General features: G+C 44.4%; 1 protein-coding gene across 1 annotated transcript; it reads right to left on the reverse strand.

Moving 5' to 3' along the window:
* Positions 1 to 744, reverse strand: si:ch73-167i17.6 (regulator of G-protein signaling 9-binding protein). Its single transcript, XM_061067550.1, has one exon. It carries the CDS (start codon positions 742 to 744, stop codon positions 1 to 3), a length of 744 nt encoding a protein of 247 aa, XP_060923533.1.
* Positions 745 to 11,375: the final 10,631 nt, after the last annotated feature.

An 11,375-nucleotide genomic window follows, 5' to 3' on the forward strand; every position in this document is an offset into this window, starting at 1 on the left:
TCAGGACATGTTGATGACCAGGTATCCTAGAACCGCAGCGACAAAGAGGATGATAAAGAATCCGATCACGGCGCAGATCGTGGCGATCCCGGCATCCCCTCTGCCGCCGCCGCCGTCCTCCTCTTTGGGCTCCTCTTCGCAGATGGAGATGACTCCCACGGAGGAATTCCCCACGCTCATGTTGGATTTGAGCTCGGCGCCCGCCTCCTGCTTCGCCTCCACGGCCCACGGCGCCACCTGCACCTTCATCTCCATCTCCTCCATCATCTGGCTCACCTGGGTGATCTCGGAGCGCAGCTCCCGCAGGTCCGCCGTGTCGATGTTGCTGTCCGCCTCGTACTTCATGTTCTGCACGCTCATGGCCCGCGCCGCCACCGTGGTGGTGCTGCCGGTCATGCCCGTCTGGATGAGGTGCCTCGTCGGTACCTTGAGGGGGAAGTCCTGCCCTATCTCCAGGGACCTTTTCATGTCCACCTCCAGCAGCTCCATGCTGCTGGAGAACAGCACCCATAGGCGCTCGTACTCGGTCCGGTCCTCCTTGGAGATGGTCTTGTCTTTGAGCAGAGAAGTCAGTTTAGTCCTGTTGGCCACGGCCAGCTCCTGGGCCTTCTTGCGGGTCCTCTGCAGCTCCTCTCGCAGGTTCTGGGAGTCCGAAGTGCTTCCCAGGGCGATGACCAGATGCCTGTAGCAGGCGGTCACTTTGTTCAAAGCGTCCAGCATTGTTTTGCACTCCTCTTTCCCCATGGCTCCTTAGAAAACTTATATCCTCGTCAGAATGGTGAATCAACAACCAGAGGAGGCTTGAGGAGAAATGGCAGAGCTGTTAGTGCAGAGCTAACAGCGCTTCAGTCCTTAGTTTAGTTTCCACGGGAGCACATCCCCAGCTCTGCAAATCCCCTCAACGCACCAGTCAGAGCAGATTCCTCTCTATCCATGCTCTTTCCTGTCTGCGAGCAGCCACAGAGAGCGGCTTAGATTAATGCGTCCGTAAATGGCTTTAGGTACCTCTGCGCTTTCACCACTCGGGATCACACAGCGCCGGAGCACCTCTCCTGCAGGACGCATGCGAGTGGATGCCAACCAATCCAACCTCCCCGGGGTTTAGAATCAGAATGATGATCCAGATTCAGCCACAGGTGTGAAAACATCCGCCTGGCTGCTGGTTGTGTGTGGAGCGACGCCTTCCTCTCTCAGCGGGTCCGCGATGTTTTTGGGCGCCTGGAGAAAAATGGAGATCCTCAGTCAGAGTTTAAAAACAAGGGAGGGAGATCATCCTCCACGAGCAGCCAAGCGAGCCATTGTGATTTGGTTTGGGTTCGTGTGTGCGTGAGTGTGTGTGTGTGTGTGTGTGTGTGTGTGTGCGTGTGTGTGTGTGTGTGTGTGTGTGTGTTTGTGGGGGAGCTGTCCACTTCAGCACCCAATCGATGATGGTGTTTAAATACCAGCGAGCGCCATCTGTGGTCACATGCGCGCACAAAAACAGAGCCATTCATCGCCAGGGCGGAGAGGCGGGGCAGGGAAAACCCAGCCGCTCCGCTCCCATTGGTCCTGTCTCACAGCAAACGCACCCTGTCATTGGCGGATCTATATAGCTGGCAGGGCCGTGATGCCCATCAGCCGGTGATGTCAGATCACAAAGCCACTATCTGCCACTTAATCTGCCGTTTGTCAGCACGATCCCCGAGTGCCTTCCAGCCACAGCTCCGTGGTCGGTGACGGACCAGATCCTAACCAGGCTGATGTGATTTTGAGATGCAGCTCTGCAGCAGGTTCAAGCTGGTTTAAGAGCAGTTACCACATCCCCTCATTTGAACCCACTTTTTTTATTACTGGGGCAGAAATTGGATAAGTTTCACATGTGTGCACAACTGACAACTCACATATTCTGTGACTATAGTGGATCCCATCCTGATGCTGGAACGTGATCTTGCTGGCTGCTGACCAGAGACTATGCTTGCACATATAGTATTGAAAAATGTTTAACCTCATCGATGCTGCTAAAAACTTTAATCCTGATGATGTTTTCTTACACTTGACATCTATTGCACTTCTGTCCGTCCTGGGAGAGGGATCCCTCACATGTGGCTCTCTCTGAGGTTTCTACATATTTTTACCTACATAGTAGATTTTCCTTACTCTTGATCAGGGTTAAGGACAGAGGATGTCACACCATGTTAAAGCCCTATGAGACGAATTGTGATTTGTGAATGTGGGCTATACAAATAAAACTTGATTGATTGATTGATTGATTGATATTCATTTGTTCCCTGCACAGTTGATGGGGATTAAAGCAGAGAGGAAGCCAGTTAGTTGCACACACCATCGACTGGATAATGTGTTGTTTACCCAGCTCCTGCTGTGTTGAGAGGTGACAGGGAGATACGGTGTGTGGTGTTTGCTCTGCTTTGCTCTTTTTGCATTATTGAAGCGAATGAGGCCTAATGATGCAGAGACTGCTGGGTAAAGCTTCAATGTACTGCATTGACTGGAGGTCAAAGGATCTGAAGGAAGGGGCTCAGTTAAAAAGATTTATTTATTTAATTCCATTTCATTTCAGCTTGAAAAAACGAATCTGTTTCACTTACTAAAGCATTATGCATAACTCCATAATCTTGTGTATGGTTACTTATGCTAGTTTATAATTAAAATTCCACATTTTATAAGATGGATGTAATCTCTACATGTCCATTGTGCCGTGAAGTGAACTCCATATTTGAACTGCAGCCAACGATGACAGTGATGTCAGACTAATATAGCAAGTATCCGGGCTGAGTCAGATGTTTTGTTAAGATCTCCCTTGTTCTTTGAATGTGTTTCCACAGCAACCACTCACCTCTCGACAAAGCACTCTTCAGTTATTCTCCACAAGCTATTCAATTACTGATGGTGTAGGAACTCAGCAGTCAGTGTGTTGTATTTTGCCTCACGTCTTAGCAGATGACAACAGACCAATACAAATTCCGGCACAGGCAGTTGGATACAGTCGAAATAACATAGCAAATGACTAGATGTTTCCGAGGGGTCTTTTGAAAACTAGTGTCTTAATTGATTTCTAGTGAGGTTAGGAAATTATATGGTTGGAATTTCTATCCTGTGTGAAGAGATATTTTTTTTACAAAAATAGAAAACTGCCACCAGTTGTTTTAATTCTTAATTTAGAGACCAAATTTGGACTGAAATGTATTTTCTTTCTCGTCTCGTGATCATATAAAGGCAGGACTATATCGTTAAGTTGTCTGTGGTGTCTTTTTGTCTGTGTTCCTGTAATAAGATTATTAATACACTGGTCTGATAGATTCCAGTGTCAGGGTGAGGCAGACATGATGTGTTGTGATTGATCTCAGAGTGAGCCCATCATGGAAAAAATTGTTTCTGTTCCCCTGCAGAAGCTCCCAATGGGTTTGTGCTACACTGAAAAGAATGACTTGAAACAGGCAGATCTAGATGTTGATAGATTATTGTCACACTGTGACGGTAGAATTAAAAGATCTAAAATTCCTGGAAACTGTCTGGTAGGCCTTATTCAAATCAAGGGTGGTACTGGGTTATTTAAATACATTTGACTTCATTTTGTAGTCAAGTTAAGATCTAGGTTTACCCAGCCAAACACGTTCTTTACTGTTTGCCAAAAAATGAAATCTTCAAATGTGGAACTACAGCCCATTACACCACCAAGGACCAACAGTCCTCTTAAATTCATATAAACTGCCCCAGAATTCCCAAACTCACAGATATCAGGTCTTTAAATGAGCCTGATTGTTCTCATCAAGATCCATGAATTATTCTCTGGGAAGATTCATTGGGTTCTTCCTTGGTTCACATCCCATCCTTCCATCAAGTTTTGGGTAAATCTGTTCAGTTTTTGCTTACAAATAAACAAATAAACAAGCAAACAGACAGGGGGGGAAATACCACATAGCAGCATATAGCGTCTGATAGTATTTAATATCTTGGGTGGACTTCTTGGATGGCAGACCGTATGAACACGCCATCATCACCAAACAGTATTTAGGGATGCAGCTGAAACCCGTCTCTCTACCGCTTTGACATGTTTAAATGGGTCCATCCTTGTCTCTGTGCTTGTTTCACTTATTTAAAGCGCAGAGCCCTACTAACCTTCAACCCGGCACACACAAATTGTGGCAAAATACTCTTTTTCATAAAGCATAAAGTAGATTATAGCATATGACACCAAACACTGTCGTAACTCATAGGCATAGCATCTATGTGTGTTTGTCTGAGAAGTGCTGTGGCAAAACCAGGAGCTATGAATAGAAGCATACCCAGGTTCAAGAGGTTAAGATGAAGAGGAAACCAGAGGAGAGGAATATAACTTGCTGTGGAGGAGGGGGCGACAACTGATGCTATAAAATGATCTACAAACTATAATCCAGATTAGCAGGTCCCTAAAGGTCCGGGGATTAGCAGTATAATGCCCGCTAATGTATCTTTTAATGGAGGTTGTCGTCTTCCTCTAGGCACTTTCATCATATGGAATCAACGGTTTTAGGCAGGAAATGGATCCTGCTTGACCTCGCTCCATATCGTGTGAGATAATGGTCAAAAGGTGAATAACATAAAGATGTTTTCAAAATGCATTAACATCCCGAGCGAACACACCAGGAAACTCTTGAATAACCTCTGTCAGCTCCTCTTGGTAATCCCGGCGAAAAGCTCCTGCACTTTTTGCACTTCACCCTAGGATTCAGTTATGCTTTCTAGAGAAGGCACATTTGGGGCTGTTACAAAACAGAAACATATTTGTTTTGTAACATTTCATAAAAGGCGCACGTCAATTAGGGCGGTTTGCTCTAATGTTGTACTCAGACTTTCCTGTTAGCAGGGGCGTTGTAAGGGTTGGCAAAGCAAGCAATGATTTGGGGCTCCGAGCTGAGAGTGGGCCCCCCCGTGAACGGCTGAATACTTTGATCCACAGCAAAAAATTGGTGAGAATCTCTTAAATTCTATGATCTTCTACACCAGGGTCAGAAACTCAATTCACTTCAAAATTAAAATTGCACCAAACACAGCCCCAATAGCTTACTCTCAAAAGCTTCATAGTTCGTAGGGCTCGCCTGAAGACTAGAATGTCTTAATGCGTGTGTATAGCTGCTTTCAGACATGCACTGACCTCTGGTTCATGGTGGTCCGGTTTGCACTCAAACTACTTTTTTCTTCTTCTCTTTACTACTCCTTTTTACTTTTTACTACTATTATTTATGAGGAGGCACATTGTGCACTTGTTTATAATTTTGATGCTAAAGGAATCTTTTTTTTTGTCACACACTAAGCAGAGGACATGCAAACTCCTCTTTGAAAGCATCCGTTTAGAATTAATGAGTTCTGAGTCCAGGACCTTCTTACCCTGAGCCAGTGTGTTACCACAAACCTCTGAGCAGCTGTGTGGTCACAATAGCATCTCCTAAAATCACTTCTCATATGACTCATCCAAGTTTAGCATCCAACTTGTAATCCGGTGGTGGAGCGCCCAGACCAGGATCAGCGTTCCTATGTACAGCCCTTATAATCTTACATGATCACAAAAAAGCCGACTTGATGTCTTGTTACGAGTGTAGAAAAAAATCCCTTAAAAGCCAAAGATTACTAGTCTGGGCCCCAGATTTAAATTTAGAAGTGCGTTACGCTTGTATTAAGTGCTTTGGGACGGTTTAACAGAGAGGCCGGCGATTGAGGGAGGGGGTTCATGGAAGTACGAGGAAGATTCAGTCAGTTAGAAACAGAATCAGAGAGAGAGAGAGGGAGGGAGAGAGAGAGGGAGAAAGAGAGAGAGAGAAAAAGGAAGTCTGTCTTTGTTGAATTATTGATGGACCTCATCCACTAGTGGTCTCTTACACAGCGCAGCGTGCAGCAGTGGGGGTGAGTCATGCATGCCTCAACTCCATGAAGGTCCAGACTGAGGAGGAGCCACACTCAACCTTGACCCACACCCACACACACACACACACACACACACACACACACATGTCCTTATGCACATCTTTTTGTGGATGTTTCATTAACATAGAGCATCCGCTGGCCACTTACCTTTACTGTAAGCTACACCTAATTCTACTTCTGATGCTACCAACCCCCACCTAACCACTGTCCTTACTCTGGCTGCTGCAGCTCATTTTCCCAGAATCAATACAAAGTTTATACGAGGGCTTTTAAGGTAAGCTCAGCTTCCCTTTTAATAAAGAGTGGAGAGACGAGCATTGTCTGTGTGTGTGTATGTGTGTGTGTGTGTGTGTGTGTGTGTGTGTGTGTGTGTGTGTGTGTGTGTGTGTGTGTGTGTGTGTGTGTGGAGGCTGACTGACTGAACCTGTGATATAAACACACCCCTTTGCCTTCCTCTTCAAGACACAGTCAAAATGAATCTAGCATATATAGACGCATATGAAGCTCGGAATTTAACTCATTGTATGGATTTAACAAATGAGATATAAGGGGATAATTAAGCCATTTTCAGATATGAACTGCAGACATCGAGAGTTAAGCCAACACTCTACATAATCAAAAGCTTTAGCCGAAGAGCCAGTGCTGTTGATGATCTCATAAATCAAATCCGTGACCTTTAACACCGTTTCCAAAAATGAAGCACCTGAATTCGGTCCGGAGGATTTCCAGAGTTTGTCCTAATCAAATCAGACCCAGTCACAACAACATTCCTGGAACATTCAGATGAGGGATGGTGTCTGGTTGGAGCATGTAGGAGGACAAATTTTGTTACAGCACATCGTCAGCCCTTAATGCCCAAAGTGCTTTAACTTTAAAAATGTTTATATTTGTATCCTTTTTGTTTGTTCCAGTTTTGAATCTGTCGTATGTTAGAAATGTATTTATCATGGCTACTTGCTCACAATGAATCTTCCCAGAAATGTTCCTGCTAAATGTATGCAACTAACTCTTCGGTGCCTGTATTATTATTACTACATCTTTTTACCCCTGTTTATTTACTTTTTAATTCATATATTGTATCTTTTTCCTTGTTTTCATAATAATATTTCAATATTTTAGCTTTTAAACAAAGAATTTAATTTGTTTTGTGTAATTTTTGGCTCATCAGTAAATTGTGAAGCACCTTGATCTGTACTGACCTGTATGAAAAGTGCACAAATAAAGTTGAATTGATTCCTTTCAGTTTCAAAACCGCGATTCTCTAAGCCGGGAGTTGCTATGACTGAACGTAAACTAAACCATGAACGTCATTTCTGTAAAGTAGAGCAGAGTAAGCCTGTCCACTGGTCTGTAGTGAACGTCCCATGCTAAACTGAGATGAGCCAAAAGGATCCTTGGCATCTGCTGCGTCATAGCTTAACTCTATTCCTGTCACGTCACGGTAAACTCCAGAGGTAGGTCAGAGTTGTGAGGTTGTGTTTGGGGAGCAATGTCAGCACAACAGGTTAGTCGCATGGTTTTCTCTGTGAATGTTGTAGATCTATATTAGCTTCATACCATCTATTTAAAAGTCAGACTTCTCAGTCTCCTTCCATTTCACAGTCTGTCATCATGTTGTGTGAAGGAGGTGCTTGTTTGTCCTTCGCTAAAGTCTCGATGTACTTACACTTAACAACCTGAGACAATAAACTCTGCCACAACAGCACACTTTCAGAGAGATACTTTAGTGACCTTTAACGATTCTGAGGTATCTGTCAGATTTTTGCTGCACTCATTGTGCTCCGGCTGGGCGTGCTGCTGTACGTGCACTCTGCAACCAAACAGCGAGCCCGTGTGCGGCCTGGAGGGGGGAGAGGTCTGGTCTCCTCATCTGTTTTACTCCCACAGTTATAGAGAAGACAGCAGATCGCCATGCTGAGAAAATCCCCTCTAAAAGGCTTCTAGGTGGGATTTGTGTGTATGTGAGGATGAAGGTGGATGCAGCGGAGATAAGCCCGTGCGAGGTCAGAGGCCATTTCATCATTGCCAAGCTCTTGTTATCATGTAAGTCTTCACGACAGCACGGACCAGAGTCCCCCAAAGGTCAAAAATTCCAATACGTCTGATCTTGTGACCCCCCCCCCCCCCTCTTATTTCTTATGTTTGAATGTGTGAGGCGAGTTTGAATGTAAACATTTCTCTTGGTTATTTAAAGCAGAGACAGATGGTTATGTACTGTCAGTTGTTTGGATTGTGCATGAACAGAATTAGACCTTGAAAGGCATGGGGGGGGTTGGGGGGGTCATGTGATGTTTGAACTCAATGTCACTGACAATTGCATACATACATATTCATACATATATTATAAATGGCCTATACTGCTGTGCCGTTCAGAATGGACAATCACCATTCATCCTCAATATCACATGTTTAACCGGCACATTGGAAATCAAATCTTATTCAGGGATTCCTTGATATAATGTGTGATACACATTCAACTGATTTATGTATGCTTATTTAATGCAACATTAGCTAAATCAAGTTATAATATCCCATATAATAGCTATAAGGCCACTCACAGAGCACATACCTATACTTACATTTGTGTAATCTTGCTAACAACAAACAAACGCAGTGTGAAAACTATAAATCCTATGTCTGCATATACACATCAAACATGTTACCCAGATATTCCCATTTTTTTTCTTCTTCCTCCTTCTTTTTCTTTCCCTAGCTCTGATAAATTGATGCCACGCAACGCATTCAATTTGAATCTTTTTTAGAAATAATGAAGACTTTTCTGTTTTCTCCCATCGGTATTTTTTTCTTATAACAAGATATTTCCCTCAAGTTGTAAGTCTCATCATGACTCTCTCTCTCAGAACAGCTCAGGCCTGCTTGTTCAGTTTTTGCACAAGAACACACAGTTTGAATTTGAGCATTGAATTCACAAGTTTGTTTATTTTCAAAGGAATAGTTTTACAGTTTACCTCAAAGTTGAGGTTGGTTTCCCCTTGTCTGTCATGCTTGTTTTTTATTGCCCTTCCACCTTCTTTAGCCATGTCACAATACGATGAACTGAGCGTAATTCCCTTTGGCAAAAAAGTGCCAGCTTATGGAAAGTGTGCATTAAGGGCTCGGGAAGTCTGTGAGTGAGCCCTTACGTTCCACAGCTTCACATTGGCACAGCACTGATCCCTGACAGACTTATATACCTCTGTCCAGCTGCTCTGTCACAACAAAATTACCAGGTATACACCGATTGTCTGACACACGGGTAAACCTACTAAAAAAAGGCATTTGATTCCTTTCCCCTTTGCAAGTAGAAATTTGCCTTTCAGTTTTTTTCCCCACGATGAGTCATGTTCGACTGAGGCGCCCTTTCAACTCTCTGTCTTGTCAAATTAGTATGTTCATTCAGGTGTCACTTTCCATCACTGACGATCCGAGCCAGAGACGATTATAAACTGTATCCTCTATGGTCATTTGCACTGAGAATGAATGTAGATTACATCCATTCCCATTGCAGTCAAAAGCCAGATGTTTGGGCATTAGTGGGTTTTTTGACCAGTCGAAAAAGGGGGTTTCCTGGGAACCCACCTCAAGGTCTGTCAGTCATTGAGGGTGGACATTGGTAGTGGGGCCTAAGAGACATCAGACCAGTACCATGTGACTGACTGAAGTTACACCATTGGTCAGCCAGGCCCAGTGTTATGAAGTTTCCCCATTGGCCAGTGCCCATTCAAATGAAAAGCAGAGAACCCCTTTAGTTACTGTTAGCCATAAAATAGTTATTGTTTTTATTATTGTCCTCATTTGCTATGAGTATAAGCAGACAGTGTGTTTTGATCACTGGCTGTATGCGATCTACCTTATAAGTATAGTATCCAGTAATATAATCAATAAGTGATGTTCTTTCATCATCATTGACTCTCTGTCAACCCCTGGGTCAGAAGCTGCCGAGCTTAAGTAAATAGCATTGCACCCTTGATGGTACACAGCACCAGAGATAGAATACAACATATCATTTTAAGATGAAGTGGTTTCCTGAGGCGTTGATGCATGATAGTAATACTAATGTAATTTTAAAACACCCATTACATCTTAATCTATCAGTCTATGACATGGTCAATAAGTTGTTTCGAGGTCAAGTGAAGATAAGACAGGCAGACTTTTGTGCTACTATTGGTTTGGATTTGTGTCCTGTCATGAACAGTTCTTCTTTGTCTCTTACTCTCCAAATGTATTTTTTACTCCTACCCTTTGATGTAAGCAATGCCCTATGTTTTCCCTTTTATTCCTACACACACAAACACACACACACACATATACACACACACACACACACACACACACACACACACACACACACACACTGATGAGGGGACCGGCTCTACAGTCGCATCTTACACTCTCTCCAAACCACTCTCCTCTCCACTCCACTCTGCTTCACTTCATTTCACTCCAAAACCCAGCATGTCCACAAAGGGTGATGGAGGAGCGAGGGTTCAAAAATAATAATGCACATGGGAACCCAGGGCCCCCGGCGGGAGATTTTATTTGTTACATGAGCACTTAGCATTCATTATTTAATCGGATACAAGACTCCTGATTGCATCAAGAGTTAAAATCAAATAACCCTGCTTGTCTCTGATTGTTATTCAAATGCTCTGATGCTTTCTGTGCTGCGTCCAGGTTGGAGAGGTTCAAGGGGGGGGGGGGGGGTGTACTTGAGGAGGCCTGTAGGAGGATGCACGGGACAATTTACATCTTGTCACTGTGGCTGCTCCTTTGGCAGCCAGTTGGATGTTCATCTAGCCATAATGGAGAGAGAGAGAGAGAGAAGTAGAGCTGGAAATGGAAAGGGCGTCAGTCCCCTGATTCAGCCTTTAAGCTGCTTTAGAGGATTGCTGTGAGGGGGGGGGGGGGGGGGCGTTCTCTCCCCCCCTTTAACACAGACAGCTGATATTGTGAACCGGAACAGGGGGGGGGGCGGGGGGGGCAGAATCCTGGGCTTTGACTGCGCAGCCGCAGACACAGGGCAGGGAAGGGCCAAGCTGCTTTGTCTTGGTCTCATAATCCTCTCTTGGGAGACACGTGACCGTGGAGAGCGCAGCCAGGATGGTCCTGCTGCTCCCTGCTGGGGACGCACTGCTACCAGTGGGCCCTTGCACCCTGACCACTAGAAACCCTGTCCAGGTCCAGCTAAATCATTCACTGAGTCAGACTGTGGGCTGTATTTTAATAAACAAGGCACAAGTGCATTTAAGGTGTGTCCTAATCAATTTATGCCAGTAAAAAAAAGTTTGCTGTGCCAGGCACGTTGGTTCATAGGGGGTTAGGGTTAGGCTTAGGGTGTTTTGGGGTCAAATGGAATAAAAGAATCAGAGTGTCATCTTCTATTCCCTTTAAAAGTCTGGTTTCAGCTTGACAGATTGCTATAGGAGCCTTTACTCCCTGCCTGTATAGGCCCATGTTACAATTTTGATAATGTGACC

This window comes from Limanda limanda, chromosome 3 (genome assembly GCF_963576545.1).
Source record: "Limanda limanda chromosome 3, fLimLim1.1, whole genome shotgun sequence".
Taxonomy (NCBI): domain Eukaryota; kingdom Metazoa; phylum Chordata; class Actinopteri; order Pleuronectiformes; family Pleuronectidae; genus Limanda; species Limanda limanda.

What these genes read in the sequence shown, in the direction of transcription:
- si:ch73-167i17.6 (XM_061067550.1), bottom strand. Translation starts at nt 744, where the DNA reads ATGGGGAAAGAGGAGTGCAAAACAATGCTGGACGCTTTGAACAAAGTG.